The sequence below is a fragment of the Micropterus dolomieu genome, linkage group LG12 (assembly GCF_021292245.1).
Source record: "Micropterus dolomieu isolate WLL.071019.BEF.003 ecotype Adirondacks linkage group LG12, ASM2129224v1, whole genome shotgun sequence".
In the NCBI taxonomy this organism is placed as follows: Eukaryota; Metazoa; Chordata; class Actinopteri; order Centrarchiformes; family Centrarchidae; genus Micropterus; species Micropterus dolomieu.
Genome location: NC_060161.1, coordinates 10,896,482 through 10,921,253, shown reverse-complemented (window position 1 = coordinate 10,921,253; position 24,772 = coordinate 10,896,482). Strand labels below are relative to the sequence as shown.

At 41.1% G+C, this 24,772-nt stretch overlaps 1 protein-coding gene across 1 annotated transcript in view; it reads left to right on the top strand.

Annotated features, from left to right (window-relative positions):
- The window catches only part of nrxn2b (neurexin 2b), a 578,222-nt gene that overhangs the window by 324,492 nt on the left and 228,958 nt on the right, over positions 1-24,772 (top strand). Inside the window, exon 16 of the mRNA XM_046065329.1 lies at positions 921-1,040. Coding sequence (XP_045921285.1) covers positions 921-1,040 — 120 coding nt within the window. The remainder of the gene's footprint in view (positions 1-920; positions 1,041-24,772) is intronic.

Sequence of the window (24,772 nt, the reverse complement as noted above, 5' to 3'; positions counted from 1 at the left end):
CCCAAAATGGACATGCACAAGTACACACACACACACACACACAGATACTGTATACTGGCAATGCTAAACAGAAGATGACTCCACCACCTCTAATTTGCAATGCAATTGTGCCCCTAGTCTGGTAATTACACCAGGTTTCAACCTTGAATTAATGTCAGATTTAATCTGAATAAATTCCTAAGAAACATTAGTCAAATCACTTTTAGTCTGTTGATGATCATCTACTGTATGGCTGTAGTCACTGGGTCTTTTAACACAAGTATTAAAAAAATGAAGATTATGTTGTATTTTAGGCTTTCACGCTAAACAATGCTTTAGTAACAGTAAATGAGGTTTACAATGTTTCAAGTTAAAGCTGTCAGGTGCCCATGTAAACATTGATTGTAATCATTCCTCCTGTGCATGTTGCCTATTAAAATATCCCGTACCAAAAGAGAATCTACATTGTTTTATCATCTCACATGAGTTTCAGATAAACTTTTTGATAAATACATTTTTGTACACAACAATGACATGTGGCATTGGCATCATGTTAGAAAAGGATCTTTTAATGGCCAGTATGAACAGGAGGAAGGATTGTTGCAAGACATATTCTACATACATACAGGCACCTGAAAAATTATGGACCCCTCATTTAACTTACATTTCATAGTGAGCTGAAGGCTGCTGATGGTGTTGATTCTGTGTAGGATCAAGAGTACTAGCAGTAGAAAACATTTGACAGTGGGTGCTTGAATGTAAATATCATATATTTCAAAATAGAGATCTCAAAAGTATCCTCAGCTGTCGTTGCCTAAGATGAATGGACTTTGAGCAGAGCTGCCCGAGGATTTGGTTTCTGGGTCAGCTGAAAATGCTATAAATACTCTAACTTGTGCTTCATTAGACACCTTGAACCATGTCTTTGTTTATGCCCTCAGGACCCAGTACCACCTGTACGGAGGAATCCTGCTACCATCAGGGGGTGTGTCTCCAGCAGTGGGAGGGCTTCACCTGTGACTGTACCATGACGTCCTATGGAGGTTCATTTTGCAACGATCGTAAGTGAAATATTTTTTGCGGTGGTCTGAACGTGTATGGTTGGAGTGAGTGTTGTAGGCGAAGACATTGGTAGGTGGATAGCTGGTGCTACGACTTACGGTTAAGGCAGTTAAGATAACACTGCACAGGCAACTTTGCAATTGCAGTTTAGGTAGCAATGACTGCTGTTTCTTCTTCAAGGGTTTGATTAACGAAATTACTCAAATTCTGTAATGTAATGTGATGTCATTTTTCTCCTCATTCATGTTGGTTGCCAGCCATCATTGGTGAATCCAGCTTTCTCCTTCCTAGCGGTCTCATTTACAGGTCTTTAGTAGACCATTTGTGTGAATCACCAGGTTCTCAATTGTTGGAAATTGGATTTCTACAGTCTTAATTTGTCATTGAAGCTGATAAGAGGGTTGCATTTTTAAACACGTAGCCAGGTGAATCACTGCTGCAGTGCATTTTATGGCCTGCAGACAAAGTTTTATATAGTTTTCTTGTGGGATTACTGCTGTAATAGCATTCTTTTTTCTACGAGGTGGCGCTGTCAGCGGAAAAGTCAGGTCCTGCGTTTTGGCAGCACTGGGAAACTAATTACTGCTGAATTTATTGGTGTGTATCGGTGTATCTCTGCCACGCTGAGGTTGAACAACGATATATGCGTGTTGAGTTCATGGAGTGTGTCTCTTGGAGAGCAGGCTCCAGAAAAATAAGCACTACTGTCTAGAGATTGCTAATATCTGAAGTTCATTAGAGTGAGGTTGAGTTATCTGCAGAAGGCAGTTAGCTTGAGTTTGTTTATGGTAACTGTTCATATATTGTGATACTTTGGGTAGCCTTGCCACGCCATTGTTTATGAGTACTACATAAACAGTTTTAATGTAGCTTTACTAAATTTCGTATTGTACTTTATACTTGACTTATAGATTTATTTGACAGCTGTAGTTTCTTTGCAGATTATTATTTTACCTAAAACACAGACTCTTATGAAAAACAACACATCATTAAAGATTAAACCAGTGTTCCCCAACCTTTTGAGCTTGTGAGCACTTACATAAAATCAATGTTTAGTTTAGTGCAGTGTAGTGACTCCTTGTCATGTTTTAGGTGCCTATGAGATGTTGTCAGTTTCTTCTCAACATCTCTTATATGGTGTCATTTAAATTATGTTTTTGGCCCAAAGAGGTCAAATTGTCTGATATTTTACATCAAAGCAAAGAATTTAGAAAAGTCCAAAATATGAAATCAGATTTGTTTATCAGAACTTAGTTGTTGTTTTTCTCATAAACCTAAATTTTAAGACAAAGTATGATGATAAAAGATTTGTTAAGATGGATATTTTTGCAGTGTTTAAGTAGTGCATGTTTACCAGACCTCAGCTTGGTAACATAGAGCTTATGTAAAATTAGTATTCAGCACTCCTCCCAGGCTTGATTTAAACAGGGGCAGAGGCAGGGTGACAGGCTAATAGACTTGTTTGCACAAGTCTTTGTTTGCTTATTAAGTGGTGGGTGCTGAATTAAGATGTATTGCCCTCACCTTATTTTCTTTCTTTCTTTTAAAACCACCTTATGTTTCATTTGTGATGGAGTTTATCTTTGGTTGTTGTTGCCGTTGTTATGTTGGATGCCATGTTAGCTAGACAGAATATGAGTGGGCATGACAGTAAGGGGATGATTAGCAAGGTGCTCCTCTGGCTTTTGGACGACTCAAGCAAGGAGAAGGCGATAAGAACTGCTCTGTCGGCGTGACAGGCACACCGAGATAAGCAGAGAGATCCCTCGCTCCTTGAGACAGGAGAGCGTATGATGAAGAGTGGGTTGCTGAATCCTGCATTCCGGTTGTTGCCTGTGGGGTGAGTTTGCTGTCTTTACTGTACTGGTTTCAAAGCTGACAGGTAGAAATATGTGGCACCAGGGAGCATACCAACATGTGTTCTGTGGCAAGACCTAGGAGATGTGTGTCTGTTTTGTGAGAGTGTGAAAAGTGGAGGAAAGGACCCCACCAGCAGCCTGAACAAAGATATTGTATAACTGCAGAATGAAACATTTAAGTAGAAAAAACACACTGCACTACAGGCAGTCTTGTTAAGCAGTCAGTTCCAAATCATTTCAATCTGTCAGAAAATCATAAAAATCTCTTGTGTTTGAACAAACAGTACTAGTATTATGGGTTCATTGGCTGCTGATTAAAGTTCACTCCCTCCTACTGTTTGTCTTCTTGCAACTTGTGCAATGTTTTCTTGGTGAGGGGTTGCCATAATACAGTATAACACATTCACAATATCTAAAAGAACAGCCAGCACCTCTAACCTACGGATGGTGATTCACTTTCAGTGCAAATTTTAACTAACTAACTAAACTACAGAGCGGTTATACAGCTGAGAAAAGAAATATTTACAAACGCTGTCCAATTAATTGCACATATAGTATATATTGTCCAAATGTGTTATGCACCAGTATGTCAGCCTCTTTCACGGTGTGCATGAATTGCTTTTAGTTGTTTTCAATTGCAGCGTGTTCTTTCATTCCTCACAGCAGCTGCACATCCTCAGACCTGCCGTGCGGTCTTTTTTTCTGCCAACGTGGAACGTTGAAAAACATATTTGGTCTCTTGACCTTGAGAGCCTTCCCCCGGGTTTAACCTTTGGCCCCCTTCTCTTCGTCATCGTCTCTTTCTTCTCCTTGCGTTTCCGTACTTCTCCCTAGACAATCAGCCTCGTATCCTTCAGCCTTTTCTGGGCTTGTACAATCACTGAATCAACATTTTTTCTGACCATGCCAGCCTTGGGGGGAATTTTCCTTCAGCCTGATCTGAAAACCAAGGTAGGATTTATTACGTCGGGTAGCATTTTTAATTTGTATATGAAAACTGATGCTCTAGGCCTGGACACAGAGGACTGTTAACTCACAGCCCTATTGACAGGGTTACCCTCTCTCTTTACTCCGGAGTAAAATAGATTTCCTCTTTTTCCCCGCCACGTGCCCTTGATTTGTCTCCTACATATCCGCATATCTGAAATGGATAGCTTTGAGAGGGTCCAATTGTAATTTTCTTGTGTGGTTTTTTGCTTGTATCTCAATTTACTGTGCATGTGTGCATAATGAAAATGAAACCAGGATAAACAGGTGTGTGGGTTGCATCTCTTTGTAGCTTTATAAAGGGGCATAGACGCATGTCATTAAAGGCTGGGCTAGAAATAGGGCCAGTAAAATGAATCACAAAGAACCGGCCTGCCATGTGATCACACTCTTTTTACTCTCACTCAGCAGCCGTACTGTGAGAAATACAATGCATACAGTACACAGACTCAGACACATCTTCTGTGTAATCTGCCAGTTGCCTGCATGTACTGTGTCTGCTATATACATGCATTTACTACCCTTTTCATTTTGACAGAATTATTTATATTTTGCCTTCAAAGAAGAACTTGAATAGAGTGATTGCCACTGCTTTTTATTGTCTGTATTATTATTATCCTCCAAACATTGCTGTTAGTGGATGGCCTTCCTTGGTGACCATGATAGACGAACCTTACAGGGGGAGCTTAAATGTGCAGTTGGTGTGTCCACATGTGCCTGCTAAACCCAAATGAAACAGACTTATTTCAGTTATTGAGTCCCAAACCTGTATAACTGAACACGAGGATGAATCAGCAGGCCTTCAGTAGCTCCTTGCTACCTTCCATTAGCTCTGGTTTCAGTGGAGTTTTAGTGACACATAATTTTCTAAATGCTGTTACAGAGGGCTCACTGTTGTGTGTGCCCATGTGAAAAGTCACATTTTAGTGGCCAGAGGGGAGGGCAGGGGACATGACAAAGTGTGACACATTAAGAAGCTGGTAGTAAAATGGAATTATCTTGGAGTGATCTGCTCTGGTCGATGATGTTGATGAGGCTGTTCTCAGGGCTGCGCTGATGTGGATTTCTGTCAGGCCTTATTTAATGTATATTTCCCTCCTGTCTCATCAAACATTCAGATATTTTGTTGTTGTTTTTAGCAGTATTATTTTATTGTTTTATTCCATTTCTACTAGGTTTGCCATGGTCCACTAACGGTTAACAATAGGTCTTTTCATGATCAAGTTGGTTCTTGGTATATCTAAGCATTTTTAATTCCCCTTTGCAGTTGAAATTGACATATAAAAATGGACACTGTGAAAATGCATTTGTCACAAAATATTTTTATTAATACTGCCTGCAGTACATGATTGAGTTTTTAAGTTGAACTGTATATTTTCTTACCTCCTAAAGTCCCTGGTCCAGGAAACTATTTTTGAGAGCTCCCATACAGCCCTCCCTAAATTGAAACCAATTTCCTAACTCTCTTTTCCCCATCCCCATGTCATACCGGACTGCAGTCTACATTTTTTACTGGCGTTGCTAATTTATGAGCATCCACCTGACACCACAGATAAGAAAAGACCACTGACGAAGCCCAGCAGTCTGATTGGCAGAAAGTTTATACCGCAAGTGATCACCATGCCCCAGAGTTAACACGGTTGCCCTTCACCCATGCATAAAGGGAAGCTGCATGCCACTCATTCTTGCTGAATACATTTACCAAGTTTCTGTCTAGCAACACTGCTGAGCAGTATGACAGTTCAGTCCTTGGTGGGTTGGTATGTTTGTGTATCTGAGGTAATTTAGGGGGTCCAATCCTAGCGGAGAAACTCCCACTTTGTTGAATAGGATTGTAGTTTTTTGTATAATGTACCCCTTTTTCTAAAACAGCCCCTTCGTTATTGTTCTCAGTCGAAACATCTGGTGCTATTGCACAGAATAACATATCACTTTCAACTGGAACTGGAGGTTGTTGGACATACTGTACCACTATGTTCATGTACACAGATGCATTTAAGACACAACAAATGCTGTCTTGTACACCCTCTTACACATGCACACACACGCACACACACACCAGAGAGCATTTGCTATTCAGCAGCAGCCTGCGGTGATTGACTGGTCTATTTGTCTCTGTGTAGCGTATAAGTGGGCCACTTGGTATTCTGCCTTATTCATCTGGAACCAACTCAGACAGAGATGCTGTGTAAGTGTGTGGAGTACGAGGGCTTTGTTTCTCTCTTGCTCTCTCATTCTCTGTTCATGTGAGTGAGAGAGCAACCAAGAGAAAACAAGGCGGTGAGGGAGATGCTGGGGGGGAAAAAGCTGTGTCTGTGCAATTCTTTGTTTAACTGTATGCATTCGCTGGGCGTTTGCACAACACGTGTGTGTGTATACAATGAATCCAGCTGCCGGAGCACAGTGCTGTCTGGCATACTAATTGAATGCAGAGTGCCAGTGTGTTTGCAGCACTGCTGATTTCAATCTGCCTCTACGGCCAATCCCTCATCACATTTTTTTTTCTACTACCATTCCCAAACTACTTTATTTGGAGCTTAATATTGTGTCAAAAGTTTTGTCTCTGGTGGGCCCCTTACGTCAACTCTTTCTCACTCCCAAGTCGTCACATATGGATGCATGGTCAAGACCCCTTTGCATCAATTTGTACTGCACTGGGGAGCCTCTTAGCGTCATAGTTCAATGCACTGGGGGAAACCTTGTAGTCATTTTTTAATAGGAAAGGTAGGTGTAGGTTATTTAATTTGAAAAGGCTGACTAAGGAGGTGGTTAGGGTGAATGGTTGGGCTAGAAAGCGGACTTTCTGTCAGGAGACCAGTGTTTGTTTAGCCTGGTATTATCAAAAGGCCTTTGAATAACACGCTGATTGCTTAAGTCATTTGGTGTGGTATTCCAACGCATTGTTTTGCTTTTCACTTGTCATTTCACACCATTGACTTTTATTGTGCAGAAACGTTGTGCTATTTTATGCCTACTGTCACAGGTAAAATTGGCTTGTGTGAGATATAAATAGCCATGAAAGTCTGACACTAAGGTGCTGGAGGGGTTGTTGGGTGGATAGTAAGTTGGTCCCTGACCCAGGAGACCGGCGTTCGGATCCCGAGTGAAACAATAATTACACAACATTACTTTTTGTTTTTTATTTACGTTACGTAAGTTACCATGCTACATCGTTGCTAACGTTGGCTACATAGCATTAGCTACATTCCCTTAGCTATGTTAAAGTTTAAGTAGCTATCTAGCTAACGATGCTAGCATTGAGCCCCCACCCACCTTGATGTACTTTACTGCTAACCTTAACCATCGTTAATTAACTATGCAAGTCAAGCGGTTAACCCTACAGCTACGCATAGTTAACCTCCTTCCTGTTGCTTAGGTCTATAGGAACTGAACAGTGTGAAATGACATGCTGTTTCTGCACAACGAAAGTCAATACAGTCTATATGACACGCAAAAACCTTAAAATGAGTTCACATGGCACGCCGAAATGTCCTTAAAAGTGACGTGCTATTTATGTGCCATTCCATGATGTGAAACAAAATGTCAACACTGAATGTTTTTATTTAAGTTAAGTGAGTTATGCAAGTAATGTATGTTGATTTACGTAAGTTAAGTCACGTAATGTTGTTATTTTAAGCCAAACCCTGAAGTTTTCCTAACGACCAAGTCGTTTTGCTGCCTAGACCTAACCAAATAGCAACCTTTCACTATGTTAACTACTAGTTTTATTTTGAAAGTTTTACCGGACATTGCATACTTTTAGTTGCTAACTTGACCATGGAGCCCTACGTGTCTAAAAACAACGCTAAAGGGGTACCCAGGGTGCTAAAAAGCAACACCAAGGGGTCTTGACCAAGCGTCCATATGTGACGAGTTGGGAGCGATAATGTCATGTCTGTGTGTCTTGTTTGGGAGTCTGAGTTTAGTTCCATGTCCTTAGTTCATGTTTTGGTATTCATTCCTGGTCCTTGTTTGTATTATTGTGATTTGGTCTCCTGTGTTCTCGTTTAGGTTCTGGTTCTTTGTAACTTGTGTGTGTTTCTGTCTTCTTGGTTATTCACTCTGCCCCATGTCTGCGTGTCTAGTGTTCTCTCTGTTTCCCCCTGCTGTCTCTCTGTCTCTGCCTCGTTAGCCCTGATCCCGCTCACCTGTGTGAGTGCGTTAGTCCCTGTGTATATGTATGCCTGCTTGTCTCTCCAGTCTTTGTCACGTCCTTGCGTCTAAAGTTGAGTGTTCCTGCCTGTTCCTTTGTCTTCCTTGTTCTGGATTATTCCCTGTGTTTTGGATCGCCTTGTGTTCTGGAGTACCTTTGTTGGACTTTGCCTCGAGCTCCTTGTAAGCCTGTTTAAGTTAGTTTTTTGAGTTAATAAACATTTTTGTACTGCAACCTCCTCGCCTTGCCATTGTCTGCATTTGGGTCCTCGCCCCAGTCTGCACTCAGCGCCCCAATCCATGACAGATAATGTGTTGACTGAAAATCAGCTTTCAGTACTTTGTTGGAGTGTGCATTTACTGCTTCTTTAATTATGTCATGTGAGGGCCGTAACAATTCTAAAGGACTAAGTGCTGCTCACTAAGTGTTGTACTCCTTGCTTTTGCAAGCCTACTGTTAATGCTTGATAAGCATGATAGCTTTCTACCGGCACTGGTCACGCCTAGCCCCTCTTCTCACAAATCTCTCCTCACTAAACTTCAATGAAACCTGATTACTGAAATGCATTTGCTCTCATCCTCTCCAGTGACTCCACAGGTGATCATGTGCTTGGTACATCGCTTGAAATGCAGAAAAAATAAAAAAACAACAGAGAAAAGATATCAAAGATGGCTACTTGTCTCCAGAGCAAAATAGCCTCATGAATCCCGCCTCACTATGTGGGTAATGCACTTGGTTTAGGCTTAACATCGATTGTGAGGCCGCTTGTTGTGATGAAGGTCACACCAACTTCAACATGGACTCAGTGCTCAACACAGCATGGATCAGGGCAGATTTAAGGGGAGGCTTTAGCCATCTCAGATTCTCATCACTCAGCCCAAACTCAGGAGGAATGAGTAAGCAGAGCTGCAAACCTCTCTGAGAGAAAAAAAAAAATATATATCTCCCGATCCAATAAGGGAAATCAACTGTTTTCACCAAAGAAGGGACCTTGGAGTGAGACAAGCATGGTCGCGCATAAAAAGCCATTTCATGGAAGGTGTCTGACTAGCTTTTTGGCTCATACTCTCTATAACTCCGGTCTCGTTTTTGTTGATTGTTGTTATTCACTCCTCCCACCTCTTCTGTGGCTCCCATCTTCTCTCTGCGCTGTTTGCCAGCGGGTCCCAAAGAGCTGCTGTCCAGACCTAGCAATTAACCGCCACCTCATTAGGCCAGAAACGCAGTGTGAATCCTGAATAATTACTTGGCATGCTTTTTTTTTCACGCCCATAAATACGCACACACACAAGAACCCTCTCCACTTCTCAGTGGAGAGGGTTCAAAAAATGAGATGGAGAGAGACCGGTGAGTTCGCAGCTATCTTCCCATTTGCAGACTGCAAGTGAAAGCTTGGGCAGAGAAATGAGAGGATGGATGGAAAGTAGCGGAAAGAGGAGAGCGCTTTTGAGGAACGAAATAGTGTTTGGGCTTTTTTTGCTCTCCCAAAATAGGGCAGCGCTAAGCCCATTGGACTTTCAAAGTCACCATGTCAAGTGCTTGAAGGGGATTGGTTGAGGGTGGATGGCCATTTTGTGTGGCATGTGGTGCTGAGGGCGAAAGGGTGAGCTTGTAGGAGCTTGCCTTAACATATGGCTTAGGTGGAAATTGTGCTTTTCACTGGTATTAATCGAAATGTTCAATCAGGGTGCCAATTTTCAAGACCTGTAGTACATGTCCTGTGGATGGTAAAAAGGGGAAGATACAGAATCTCACCCACAATAACAGTAATAATTAGCATTTACATTATCCGTTTAGCTTTGGGTACAGTTATTTAACACACTCATATTTTAAAACTTCAGGTTTCACTGAACACTCTGTTCCTCATCTCTTTTCCCCAGAGTGCCTGTCTATGAGCCTGGTAGCTTTGACAGGTAAGCCACACATCTGCCTGTTTCTTCGGAGAAAATTATTAAAAAGAAACTTTCTTTTGGTCTCGATGGGGTTTTGTTTTTTGTTGAACCAGTGCAGATTTTTCACTCCTTGCTTGATTTTAATTAAAGATCAAATGAGCTTTTAAAACCACAATGTGCATTAAAAGGACAATTAATGGGGCTTTGTAATTGCTTCGAGACCCACTCCAGCCACTTGCAAACATTAACAAAAGCCTTTCACTGTACGCTGGAATAAGAACAAGAGAGGTGGGAGGGATATTGCTCGGGTGTGTGGACTTGGGAAAGAGAATCAAAATACAAAAAAGGATAAAAAACGGGAAAGCAATTATTTCTCACAGGCGCACAGTTCACACATTTTATATTAGTCAATTCCTTTGTTGATGCTTTGTAAATAGCAGCTTCGCTCATCTGACTAGTGTCAATATTCTGGACTTGATTGAATTCAGTGGTGCAAATGCACTCGCAAATACCATACACAACTTCTGCAATCAAACCGACATCAGCGTGACGCAGAGAGATGTCCTTTGTGTGTGATGCATTTTGAATGCTACCACAGTGTTAGGATGACACAGATGGCAATAACAGGCAGGCGCAAAAAGGCTTTCTGCCATCTCATATTTTTATCCTCTTTTTTTATCCATTCAGTCAAATGGGAGAATATGTTAATATATTAACTTTTTTTTCTCATATTTATTGTCCTACTTTAATTATACCAGTTCCACATTTTGATAAACACCCATGTTATTGATCCCATCTACAGTTGCTCCAAAAACCTGTCAAACAGACATGGAAACATGTAAAGGAAGTCCATCCTCATCAGAAAAATTATGCAGAAAGGTCATTACAACCCATACAACTAAATTTTGTTTTATGATAATTGACCCTTCGCTAAGCCCTGCCCCCCTTAGTTACTGTTGCTAAATCCTGCCACGGTTTATTACTGCACTCCCTGGAGAAATATTGTCAAATTTGTTGGAAAAAGCGATCTCACAAAGAAACAGGCACTTTTGCAGTTGCATTATACATTTGAAGGTTGTATTCAGGCTGTCAAACTGACTCAAACTGAATTGAAAAAAAATGAAAGATAGAAGCTAAAACCTACGAATCACACAGTACAAGTGAACCACCGCATCCCCCGATGGTTGAGAAAAAAGACAACGATATAAAGGATCAACACTGTTCCTGTAATTCATTATTACAATTAAAGTTTTATGTCTATTCATTATTACAATCATTAAAAAGCAGATGAGTAGGGCTTTATTACATTAAATTCAGTAGGAAGTTAGCTAGCATTAGCTAACTAACATTACATTAGGAACAACCCACAGCCGACATTTTTCTGGATTTATTTTAGGTTTTGGAAAAAGAATAAATCATACTTTTTGGGGCGTGGCTTAGCGAAGGGTCAATTGACTATCAACCTAGTTTTTTGTTTAGGTATGAGGACGTGTTGGTCAGGGGAGGACTCGTCACATATTGACGCTTGGTCAAGGCCCTTTGGCTTTTGAACGCCACGGTCAAGTTAGCCACGCTTAGCAGCAACAAATATGCAATGTCTGGTAAAGTAAGAAAATATTAATATGCAACGTCCGGTTAGACTTTCAAAATAAAACGCTAGCATTCTGAAACATCACCCTTTTTGAAAAAGCACGTTATTAAAGTTGTGAAACTTTGCAATTTGGTTAGGTTTAGGCGCTAAAAGTACTTGGTTAGGTTTAAGCAACAAAACTGCTTGGTTAAGGTTAGGAAAAGATCATGGTTTGGCTTAAAATAAATACGTACGCAATTTATGTAACTCACGTACTCAATGGAAATAGTTACTAGAAACTAATGAATAAGTAAATGCTCCGTATTTGTATTGCATCTTTCTAGTCTTTTCTCAAAGCGCTTTTACACTACATCTGCATTCACCGAGCCTAAGTGCTCAAACAGAAATTAACATTCACACCCATTCATACACTGGTGGAACAGCCACCAGGGGCAATTCGGGGTTCAGTATCTTGCCCAAGGACACTTTGACATGCAGCCTGGGGAAGCCAGGGATTGAACCGCCGACCTTCCGATAAACAGCCAACCCGCTCTACCTCCTGAGTCACAGCCGCCCTGTACTAGTATCTAAATTCTAGATATTAGTAAAATGGAAATAGTTAACTACCCGTGAGAATGAGTTGGTGGAACATGTGTTGGATTGTACATTGGGAATGACTTTGCAGTTCTTTTATCACACCTGTAGCACGTTTTTGTTGCCACAGTACCTGTAAGTAGAGAGTGGAGAAGAAGCTCATCTTATCATCTTTACTAGCATGAATGCAATACAAGCAGAAGCAGAGTTTATCATTGGTAGAGCTGACCTCCGGAAATAATAGCCAGTGCCTTTGGGATGACTGCACTCCCAGAAAACATTAAATACTGGATGGTACTGTCCACGCATAGGATTTTGGTGGTAGGGAATGCTGCCATGTCAGACAGTCACATCCCCTCATATTGTCTCTCTCTTATGCATGATCGCCTTCCTCCAGACACACACTTACGCAAACATACACATACACATCCGCCTGCAAACACAGAAGAAACTCTGCTGAGAATGTCAATGTTACCTTAGGGCATCAGCACAGAGAGAGACCTTTACTCAAGTTGACATGGTAGATCATCAGGACTGACACATGCACACACACACACACACACAAACACACATCTTCCTTGTATTTATCCCTGTGGGGGTTTAGCTGTCGATAAGTTGAGCTGACAGTCTCCTCTTCACCTTGTCTTCCATCTCTATCCTGTCCTCGCATTGCTCTACCCCCCCCCTGCCCTCTATTTTCTGTCCAACTCCCTTTACTCGCTTTTCCACTGCTGCTCCCTGTAGGGAATCCCATGTTACTAGTAATGGGGCTTAAGCGTCTACAAGAAGAGAGATTTTAACATTACAACTATCACGTTAAATTAACTGTGGTCTATAACAAAAGTCAGGTTTGATCATTTATAAATCAGAAGAAAAAAAAATCTTTTCAATTTTGCTGTGGATTTTGGAGGCAAAGAAAACTAAAGTTCTCATCAATTTGGGAAAAATAATGTGAAATAACATCGTTATTTAAAGATGTAATCAGTAGGCACTGGATGTACTGCACTTTCTCTGGAAATAACAATAGACTGTGTGTTAGATAGAAGCTTAAAATGGGGATTGAAAACATGCACTTCATCTGAAGCCTATATTTACTGTAACTCCTCAGACATTTTTCCCTCCACGGCACCTCTTTAAAAAAAAAAACGGAAAAGGGAAATCAATTGCATGAATGATTGCTCTAATGGAGTAGTAGCAATACTTTCCTTTACTTCCTCTGGCAGTAGTTACACGGTTGCACACAAGTTGAAGTGAAAGCACTCTTTCACAGAGAATCGCATAAAAGCACATGGACTGGATGTGGTCATAATTTCCAATGAAATATCTATTCCATGTCAAATTAGTGGAACATTAATGGAATTGGTCCATGTTGATGGATGGATAGATGGATGGATAGATGGATTGATAGATGGATAGATAGTGTATGTGTGTATGTGCTTGTATTCATAGAAATCAGGAGCATCAGAACATTGGCTGCTGTATTTTGTACTTGGTTGGACCAAAACTGCTCTCACACATCCTCTCCTCTGTCCCCGACCAGTAATGGAATTCCCCATGCGGAAACGTAGTGACCATTTTAAAGCGAGTCTGAATCAGGCGGCTAGTGAGGTGATAAATGATGGCGACCGAGGAGGGCGATAAATCAGGAATACCCCTCACCCCGCTTCCCTAAAGAATTCATTTACATTGAGGTGCATTTCACTGCATAGATTCAAGCTTTGACAATGTAATCTGGGTTTTTTTAGTTTGTTTGTCTTTCGCCTCTCGCTTATCACCGAACCCCTTTTGTCAAAGCACTGCATGGAATATTATATTGTCTTGTGCTCCACTGCTTGGCCTGCTGATTAAGGCCTTTGGACTCACAGTGTTTGACATAGGGAATATATATGGACATGGTGGATGTACTTGTGTGTCCCTGCATGTGTCTGATGCAGTTACAATACTGGGATGTGCTGTGCTGTGCTTCATTTTAATGTCTTTGATTTCTGTACTGCGACGGATGACAAGGGAATGGACCGAGTACAGATGAGAGCAAACCGAGAGAAAGAGAGCATAAGAAGATGTAGACAGAGGCAGAGAGAGAGAGAGAGAGAGAGAGAGACGGCACCCTTTTCAAAGCCCCCTTCCGTAGCTGTCGAGGGAAAGTTTGACTACGATGTATAAATAAGTCAGTCTTCTCTTTTCCTTTTAAAACAACTAATTAATTGTGCCATAATAAATAATTGTGTGATTTTATTTCTATATCATTGAAGTTTAGGTGCTTATAGGCAGTGACTGACTTTTAAATACCATTAAGTACATTTGCTTGACAGCACCCCCACAGCTGCGTCGTATATATCAAGGCATTCATTTCCCCCTATAAAAGTACAATGTTTTGATTTGTGTCCTGTGCCCAGTTGTCAGGAGTATCAAGTTTAATTTAGTGGCACCTGTACAGCAATATTCATATTTTTATCATTTGTATTTAAAATATCTATCATTCAAAAGCAATTGCCTAATTACAGAATAGTTTTTCAGTTATTGAAAGAAAAACACAAGATATGCATAAAGCTGGAGATAGAGTGTGTTTTTATAGAACAGAACAGAAAAATAATGGTTCAGACCCTGGGGCGTTGAATGGGCACAAATAATCTTTATCTTGAAGCACTGGGTATAGGTTTGCATCCCATCTACCATTAATATAGATTGGTTTCCAAAAACCCTTTATACTGAGCTGCTGGTTGAACATAATAAACAGAGCTAACTGCTCTGAATAAGTTTTATACTTATTACTGTAAGAGCCACTCTGCATACCATTTATTTATCAAAGCTAAAATATGCATCATATCACCTTGAGGCAGAAAGTGTTCATCTAGTCATCCTACCCATCAGTTGTGAAGTTCCCACTTGAACACTTATAATTCATCTCTGAAGAACTCCAAAAGCAGCTAAAAATCAATGTAGGTGCTTTAAACGTATATGCTGAATACATTTCAACTGCGTATGTGTTTATGGTATGCCATTCAAAAGAACTATGTCTGTCATAACTCCAGTTTGCTTCCTTCTCCACCTAATTTCCATTCGCATTCACAATCTTGTCTTGTATTTGTTTGGGGTTTTTTGTACTCACTTTCTTGTTCGTGTTTTTGTCACGTTTTCCACCCCCCGGTGTGTTTGCGTGCAGATTTAATAAATAAGCTTCACTTTAATATTAGTTGGCAGACACGTACAGAGGTGTAAGTAGTATTACAAGTTTGCTACCAGCACACGTTTTTAGACTGTGCTATGGTATACAGATCAAATATTTCATTAGCTTGGTGTGTTTGAAATGAAAACCTTTCTACTATCTCCACTTCTCCTGATCTCTGCTTCAGTTTTATTATAATGATTTGGGAATCGCATCAGAATTTTGGATCCTTTTTTGCTTTTACACACACACACACACACACACACACACACTCGTCTACCCCACAGAGCATCTGAGAAGGGCCGGGATCGATTGAGGCCAGGCATATGAGCATAACAAAGTAGACAAGTGTCCTTGAGCGGAGCAGAAACCACATTAATAACCCCCGGTGATGATGGCCCACTTCTCTCTGAATGCAGCCATTCTGAATAGCTGAAAATGTGTCTGTAATATTGATAATGCATGCATTTCAGCAAATTTGTTTGCTGAAATGCTGAGGAAGATACAGCATCCAACCTGTCTCCACGAATCATCTCGTTGCTGAATATCCCGCCCTGCATTATCTTTGCTTGAGAGATCACTCACTACTGATGTATCCATCTTGTGTTTTCCAACTTTTCTTACCTGACCTCTTCCTTACTCCCTTGTCTCCAACCCAGTGCTTGGCACATTCTGTATTATTTGTGGCTGTTCTTTGTAAATAGCTTGTAAAGCAGCTGAGGCTGCCCTGGCATGAATCAGAGGCAACCATAGGCAGACCTGACAAAACAGTCCCACTGTAAGAACTTTTAAAAGCAAAGGTGGGAGATATATATATAGATATAGATATAGATATATATGCCTTCAAATGGTAGACAATGTGCTGACAGCAGCAAGATGGCTATTTAATAATTTATTTCAGTTGTGCTTGTCCATTTGTATGGTGCTTTGTTGTCCTAATTCCTTCCATTGACTTCCATTGATTAAAATTCAGGGGAGTCGGAGACCACGCTGACCATTGTGAGGTACAAATACAGGAAGGGACATAATTTTAGGCAATTCATCACACTAGTAATTTTACTTTTCCATTGTACCTGGCCAATAAGAAATATGAGCCCAGCAGTGTCATATGCCATCAACATCCGTGGTTGTTGTTCAATGAATGACCGGACTGGAGAATAACTTTCCAATCCAACCCTCTGCTCTTATAAGATGCTTGGGGTGAGGTGAAGTGTGAAGTGTTATTTGTCAATATATTCTTTATGGAAAACCGTAAAATGCTACTGTTACTCAATAAGAAGTGTCCCTCTGCTTTCCCTCTGATTTTATTTTTTTTGTTGAGCCTGACTTTCCAGTAGATGACTTATAGACTTCTAAATTGGCCTATCTTTGCTGCTTGCCACAGATGGAGCATGCATGAGTAGTCTGCATACAGGCATTAAGTTTGTTTCGATCTAAAAGCCCATCAGTGTGACTCTCCCCAATGTGCAAATATGCATACAAGATCACATCCATACACCCAGCCACACACACACACACACACACACACACACACACACACACAACGCCTCCCTATTTTGTGTCATTCCACTCCCTGAAGAGAGGCCCGTATCGACAGGCGGCACAGCTTTGCTTGATCAATAGTTCCTTTATCTACCTCTCTTTCTGTCTCTCACTCTCCACACGTCTCGCACATATCTCAGCTTTTCAGTGAATTACTCCTCATTTTGAGCACATAGCCGGGAGCCACAAAAGATCTGATCAATCTCATTTAGTTTCAGTTTTAGTGGGACAAGGTCTTTGTCTCATCTAAAGGTGTGTTCACATACAATGCAAATTTAATCCTCGCAACAATTTCATCGCGGGGGTTTTGTCGCTGCACAACTGCGAAGTGTTCACACAAAACGTGATGATGCGAATAAACACAACCCACGATTACTACAGCTGTATGAACCCAAAGTAAACATTTTGCTGTAATTAAATAGCAAAAGAACGGATCAAACTGATGCCGAAATAACTCCAATATGATGCAGATTTGTTAAACATATGAATTCAAGCTTTGTCAGGTGTGTCAACGAGACAGCAGAACAACAACTTCTAAACTGTTGGTTTTCTGAATGGAGTTTGGATCGTTCGGGGCAATGCTATGCTAACTTGTTCACAGTAAAGTACAACGATAGCTGGAATAAAGTTACAGGCACATATTTTCTGAACCCATCCGGTAGTTCAACTTCCTACCTTTCTTTTCTCCAAGTAATGTCCAGTTTTGTCCGTTTTTATATAAATATGAAGTAGTAGTTCAACAGAGCTCAGGGTGCGAACCGACGCAACAGTGGAACTGGATTTGCACAGAAGCTCGCCGCTGAGAAGCACGAGTGAAGATAAATCAACACTGTAAAAAGCTAATTTAATACAATGAGTTAACTCTGAGCTCCTCCCATGAGCAAACGGCATAGTTGTCAGAGCAGAATCCAGAACGTCTATGGGTGTTTATTTTCCAAAAGCTGCAGCGCTGCTCTTTCTTCTGCACTTCCCCGTAGTTTAGCAGCTCTCCATCAGCCAGCGGCACGTCAGTCCCCCACTCTGCCTGGTCCTCTCCAAACAACGCTCTGAAGTTGTCGGTGACGTCCAGACAATCTCACCGCCGACATGCGATTTTCTCGCTCAAGTTTAAAAATTTGAACTCGAGAGAACCAGCGAATGTTGCAACAAACGCATCTTCCGCACTGCCCGGAACAAATTCGCATGAATTCGCATCGACATTGTATGGAATCAAGCCGCGCCAAAAGCTGGATTCGCTTTCAGTGTGAACACACCATAAGGATGCCTAAGTATCGAAATGCCTTGATTCAGTAGAACCCATAGCATTGTAAAATGTGTCTCATTTGAGTGGTCATTAGAATGTTAGTAAAGTTGAAGGGGCATTATGGAGTTTCCAGCGGCAACTAGCTGTGCGGTTTTAAGATTGCAACCAGGCGTGTGCTCATTTGTGTGCTCGCTTGAACTCTTTCATACAGAAATACCAAAATAAACGCAGAAACACCAGCATGCAGGCTGTGGCTTTTCACTCAGATATGTTCAGGCTCTGTTACTTCATTGTTCCCGTCTCAGAGGCAGATCAACACTGGCGCCGTACCTTTCATTCAGCGCAGCGAGACACCGGCATATTGGCACAGTACTCCTGAAAAAAGTCAGAGTGAGAGCGGCTATAGAGAGACAGGGAGACAGCTTCACACAACATGGTGGAAACTCAGGTAAACTCCCACTGCAACATTACAGTAATGTTTTTATCAGTCGGATGTTGAACTAATCCATGCTCCTTACATGATAATGGTACAGTGACTGCATTTAGCCGACGTGCTACATCGTTAGCTCGCCTGCGGCTTTCAGTGACTAACTTTACTATCTGTGTATCTGTCACCGGAGGCTCATGTCAGCATGGCTAAAAGTATTGGATGATAATGAAACGTTTAGTGAGCTGGAATAGATATTATTATGACATTGTGTCACACTTTATGACAGTTAGACTGCAGTAAGTAACGTTAACTTTACTGTAACTAGTGATAGTGGATAGCTCTTCTTCCTCTGGGTTGTATATTATGTGGGTCACGTTAGTTACAGTGACTGAGACATGGAGAAGCTGTTTACCTGAGTATCGGTAAAAGGCAATAAAATCTAAATTGAATGTTACGAAGCAAACAGCGGCAGGTCTGAGCTACTGTAGCATTAGCTGGCTACTCGTGGTTGCATCACTATAAGATAGTAAACAAATTGCTCCACATTTGCTTTTTACCATTACATCATTTCTTGCAGGCTTTGACACTTTGACATAATACCAGTGGTACACAGAAGTAACATGAGCGTTAGTTGGTGAAGTAATGTGGAAAGCGATATAACTTTGCACCGGATAACATTAGCACTGCTCTGCGTTAGCCGGCGAGCTAACGTGACTTTCTCTGTGTTTCTCCAGCTTTACTAATGCTCACTTTGTTCTTACTGAACCTGTTTGGTCTGATGGGCTTCAGCACATAAACCTTTATTGTTGTTTTGTATCCTTACGTGGAGCCTGTGTTTTGCTGTGAGCCGGTTGTTTTATGGTGTTAGTGGACTGCATGTCGTTAGCTGCCGTGTTGTCGCTGTAGAGAGTATAAGTGAGTTTTGAGCCCATTGACAATAAGAAAATTTGATTTATTAAAATCAAAAACTTACATATAGACCCTTTAAAATGCTTTAAAAAGATCCTCTAGTTGTTGCCCATTTATTCAGATAAAATAGGTTAGAATTTCTGCCAAGTATGTGTTGTGTTTCTCTGTGAATCCCCAAATTCATTGGCTTTTCATGTGCTCAGGGCATTCCATCGACAGCCAGTGCAGTATTGATCACTCCTACAATAAATGCTTCATGAATCAAGGATACATTCATCCTATTAGAGGGGGACACGAGTAAGTAAGTAGTCAATTTGTGACATTTAATTAAAGGCCAACATTGGCTAAACGACTTAATGGCCTATTTTTGAATATTGTACATGAGGAAGGATGAGTGGGGGAGGGGGAGAAACAAGGATGTAGAGGAAGATATGCGGGCCTGCAGGTCCCCCCTGTAAGTACACAGCTGCACAGCAGAGAGGAGTTTTGTGCTTTGAAGCAAGAGATCCAGTCATTTTAGGAGGTAAAGCGGCAGGAATGCCATCTCCTCCCATCCTTTTTTTTTTACCTTTTGAAGTCACAGCGTATTGGGAATTGTCTGGATCGGTTTAAAATGTGTTAGTTGTGTGACTTGCAAGTTAGACTGCATTTGAATTAGCTTAGAATCAAGATCCGCAGGCTAAAGACAGACTTATAAGTCTGCCTGTGTGTGTGTTTTTTGGAGATAATTTCTAATGTGCAGCGTGTTGGATGAAAGGAAGGGATGCAAAAGATAAAAGAGGGAAAGATTAAACAGAAAGAGAAACAATACTGTGACTCTGTATAGTTTCTATATCTCACACCCCACCCGCGGTCGTCATTGGTGGCATTTGGGGGGATCGAGGACTGGAAAAGGCCAAAAAAAGCCCCAAAAACCTAACTTTTGATGTCTGACCTAGCTGCAGTGATAAAATATTGAATCAGTTTTCAACTCACAGTGCAGTCACCACTCTTCAGATATTCTGCTTCAAGATAAAAGACTGCCCCCCCACCCCACCATTGCTGCAATACTTCACCTCACCCCTTCTCATCAGTTCCTCTCCCTTTGTCTTACGTCCTCTCTTTGTCTCTTGATCACCTTGTCTCAAAGTTGTTCTTGTCCTAGCGCGCATATTTTGTTGTGTGTCTTGTACGTGAGAGAATGAAAGAGCCTGTATGATTGTATCGATGATGCCATAAAAAGCTATGACAGAATTCTCGGAAATCAAATGGATAGTTTGTCTCACTTAAACTGGTTTGTCAGCTCAATGTGTTCATTTATGATGCAATTCACACTGAGTGCTTAAGTGAGCACACGTGTGATTAGCTCTTAGTAAACACTAAGCCACATTAAGAGCTGGTGTATTGTAGTGTTAATTAACCACATTCAAGTATGTGTGTATAGCATGACAAGTTTTCCACAAACCCAGAAATGCTGTTTTCTAATACACAAGGGTATTCTGATGATCTAAAGCCACTCTCAGACATGCTCTTAACTCTGTATGTGCTGGTACTTAAACATGTGTGCTTATTCTTTGGTAATAACAAATTGCAGAGTCCTGGAAACTACAACTGTTCAACAGCAGTAGCAGTAGTTTCCCCCAGATAGAACCTAATGTGAGCTGAGAAGTTAAATCCACTCGAGAGACATTGGCGACATGTTATTGCCAGGTGTGAGCTGTAATCCATCTCGAACGGATGTGGACACAGTCTGGATATTTGCAGATGCATAATGAGATATAGTGAGAGAAGTGCTGTAAAGGAAGAGACTCAGCATTTGAGAGAGAAGACGAAAGAGGCGCATTTGTTTTTTTGTGGGGGCTTCAGTCCCTAGGCAAGACTGTGTGTCATTCCTGCAAATACCACGTGGATGTATGTGAATAAGTTGCCATATTCCATCACTGGAACCTGTATTCTGAGACCCCCTCATGCCTATGCCTCTCTTTCCCTCTCTCCCTACCCTGTTCCTCCCATATGGCAGTGATTCATCACAGCAGTGAAACTGTGAACACAGGGAGACAAGCCAGTGAGTAGCGTATGGTAACTACAGCTGGCACTTGCTGTATTTAAAAAAGGACACAAAAGAGGGGAGGGAGAGGATGATGGGAAATAGGGTAGTTTGATTTTCTAGTATTTTTAAGTTCATGTGAACTGTCGTGTCGGATGGGAAGAAAAGGTTCTTCCTAGGTTGATGCCTGGCTTGTGTTGTGCTTGTGTACCTAATTGCATGGTCAGAAGTAAAGGCCAACCAATACTGGATTTTCTTTTAACAATGGTGATATTTGAGATTTAATTTTTTACAATATAGCCTATGTATTGAACGGGACATTTTCCAGCTGAAAGTTAAGCTGCTCTCAGGAGGGGAAAAAAATTTATTGCAACACTATTTGTAAGTTACATCAAAGCATGGCATTTCTGTACTGAAAGTTTGTGTTATTTATCTGTTGACATGTACACCAATACAGGTAAATTTTCAATATGCTAATGTCGGCAAATATCAGCCAGACCTATTAGTCGGATTCTAGTCAGACGTTAGGCGCACCACACTGCAACTACCTAGCTGTACAATCCAGTTAAATATTATTATTATATAAGTTATATTAGTATTATTATTATTATTATTATAACATTGTTCACCCCACATCACATATTTGAAAGCAATGAAATGTGACAGCTTGGCATTGGCTATATACAATGAGAAAGGTGCCATGCCTATATTGATAATGTAGTTCAATGATATCTTGTAATTTGCTACAGCTTTTTTTGCATTGGAAAATTAAAAAAATGTAAAACAAAATACATTTAAAAGAAATCATATGAGTGTAAGTGAGAGAAAGCAAGCTGGCAGGGAGAGAAGTGGAAAAGGTATGATGAACGAGTTAGAGAAGAGGTAGAGGAGATCCGTACTGTAGGAGAAGATCGTTTCCTTGCTTCCCGCGTGGTCTCCGGAGAATGAACCAGCAGTGCAGCAGGAGAGAGGAGCACGAATCAGCAGAGTGCACACACCCACCGTGTTCACAGTCTATAGGCAGATAAGGCTTTAAAACTGTCTCCAAAATTTTTCTGTTTCATCCCCCTGATTCTTTTCTCTTTCCCTCCTTTTTTACATCTTCTATTTCTCCAAACCTTTATCCTTACCTTAACCTAACTCCTTACCACTCTCACTCCTTCCTTCTTGCCATGTCTCCCATGTTGCCTCTTATATGACTGATTTTCACCCTTAATGATTTCCACCTGTCATGTCCCATGTCTTTTCTTCCATATTTTTCTTCTCTGTCTCCTCTCCCTGTATCTTCTTTTCCTCCTCTGTGGGTGGGTGTGTGTTGGGGGGTGTTGGGTTGGGGGGGTACATTAAAATTCATCGTGAGAAAAGATAAGAAAAAAGACCTGTGTGTGTGTGTGTGTGTGTTTGTGTGTGTGTGTGTGTGTGTGTGTGTGTGTGTGTGGTCGGGGTACAAGGAAGATAAAAGTAAGGAGGAGAGAGAGGGATCATTTACGCTGATCTGTGTGCAGGGCAAGTGAAGAAGGCGGAATCCACTCCCCTGTCCTCATCTTCATATCACTTACATACTTTCTTTACATCAAGTAATCAGTGAATTGCCAACCCGTCCTCACCCGACCTAAATGACAGAATAGATTGTTTGCAAATGACTCCCAAAACGACATAAGTTTGAGAGTACCGGACCACTGTCATCATGGTTACCCAATTTAAGTTCCTTATGAAATGGGCGCCGATGGTTAGGTCTAGGCACTAAAACCACTTGGGTAGGGTTAGGGTTAGGGGTGAGTGTTGTCTTTTGGTTTCTCACGGGACACAAAGTCCTGTGTTTGATCCACCCATCCACCCCGGCCTCCTCCCTACACCGACTTGGTCCCTGTTTATACTATCTCACCTGACTTCCTCCTATGCTCCCATCATAATACTACAGCAATAAACGTAAATATAGGTCGCAATAAGCCGCTTGAACAGACAACCTATACGGCTGTACTTTTGGGGAGGACGATCTTGAATCGCCTTTGCTTGGACTTTTCTCTGTATTTTGTCTTTTTGCAAGGGCATAACGTTATACCTTACTGTCACCAGTTTGGAGATTGTGTAATTGGTTCTGAAAAAGGTTTGATTTGAAGAAACTGACGTTCAGTTGTAGCATTTGGTCACAAGGGAACTAAGCAGCAAATGCTTAGGCTTTTTCTCTCAACACCTTTTTTTGTTTCTTTCACTCTCACTCTGGCCAAATGAACTAAATGTTGTGAATCAAAAACAGTATTTTAAGTTGTATAGGTAGTCTAATAATAACAGCTGTTTTAGATGTTTAGTTGTTTTGAGTAGGTACAAATTAAAATTTCAGAATGATAAGGTTTGCATTAAGCTAATTAAAATGTTAAGCAGGTAATCAGTGAGTTGTCAAGAGTTTCTTTTTAAAGAGGATGAACGGAAGCAAACAGTTTATTTGTAGTAAACTCTCCTGTCTATCTGAATTATTATGTGGAGTTTTCAACTCAACATCCCTGTGCCCCTTCTTCACTTGTAATGGGAAGGTCCTGACCCCACGTCAAATCAGACTTAATGAGGTTCACTTTTTCACCTTACCAATATCTGTGACCCTCTGACACCTTCATCTGCCCCCACCACAAATCTATAAGCTCTTTTGGGAACTGATTTGGTCCCCTTTTTCTGTAGCACATTGCACGTTGTTGTTTCTAAATCCTCAAAATAGTTCCTAGGAGTCCTTATTTGTGCATGACAATCAGCCCTAGAGGTAATTAAGTGACAGCAGGATACAGAGGCCTGCCCAGTAAACAGGTAGTAAATTATTAATAGTAAGCCTAAATGAGACTGTTAATGATTGGCTGAGAAGCAGAGGTCCGTGTATGTGTGCTGGCTTGTTTTTGTTCATTCAGTCACTGTGGGGATAATTATTTAAAAGGAAAGAAATTGGAGAGACAAAGAGAAAAACGGCTGCAGAAATAGAGAGAGATGAGGGTATAGGGATGGAAATTGGTATGTAGACAGCATGTGGAAAGGATGAATTGCATAATTAAACGAGTAGCCAGTGCATATTGATTGCGCAGATCCTGGGATAGGCTTGTGGAGGAATGTTCTGGGAGTGGAGCTGTCCCCAGGCCAGAGTGAGAGACAGCAAGGGGGCAGGGGGCAGAGATAATGAGCTTTTACAAATGGAAACCGTCGCTCAATTAACACATTATCTGATTAATTTTGAAACACACACACAGACACACGTGACTTGATACAAACATGATCAGGTTTGTCAAAAGGTCTACGAATGGCACAAAACCCCACATGCACATAAATGCACTGAAACAGAGGCAAGGGTTGGCTGTGGCTCAGGAGATAAAGCAGGTCATT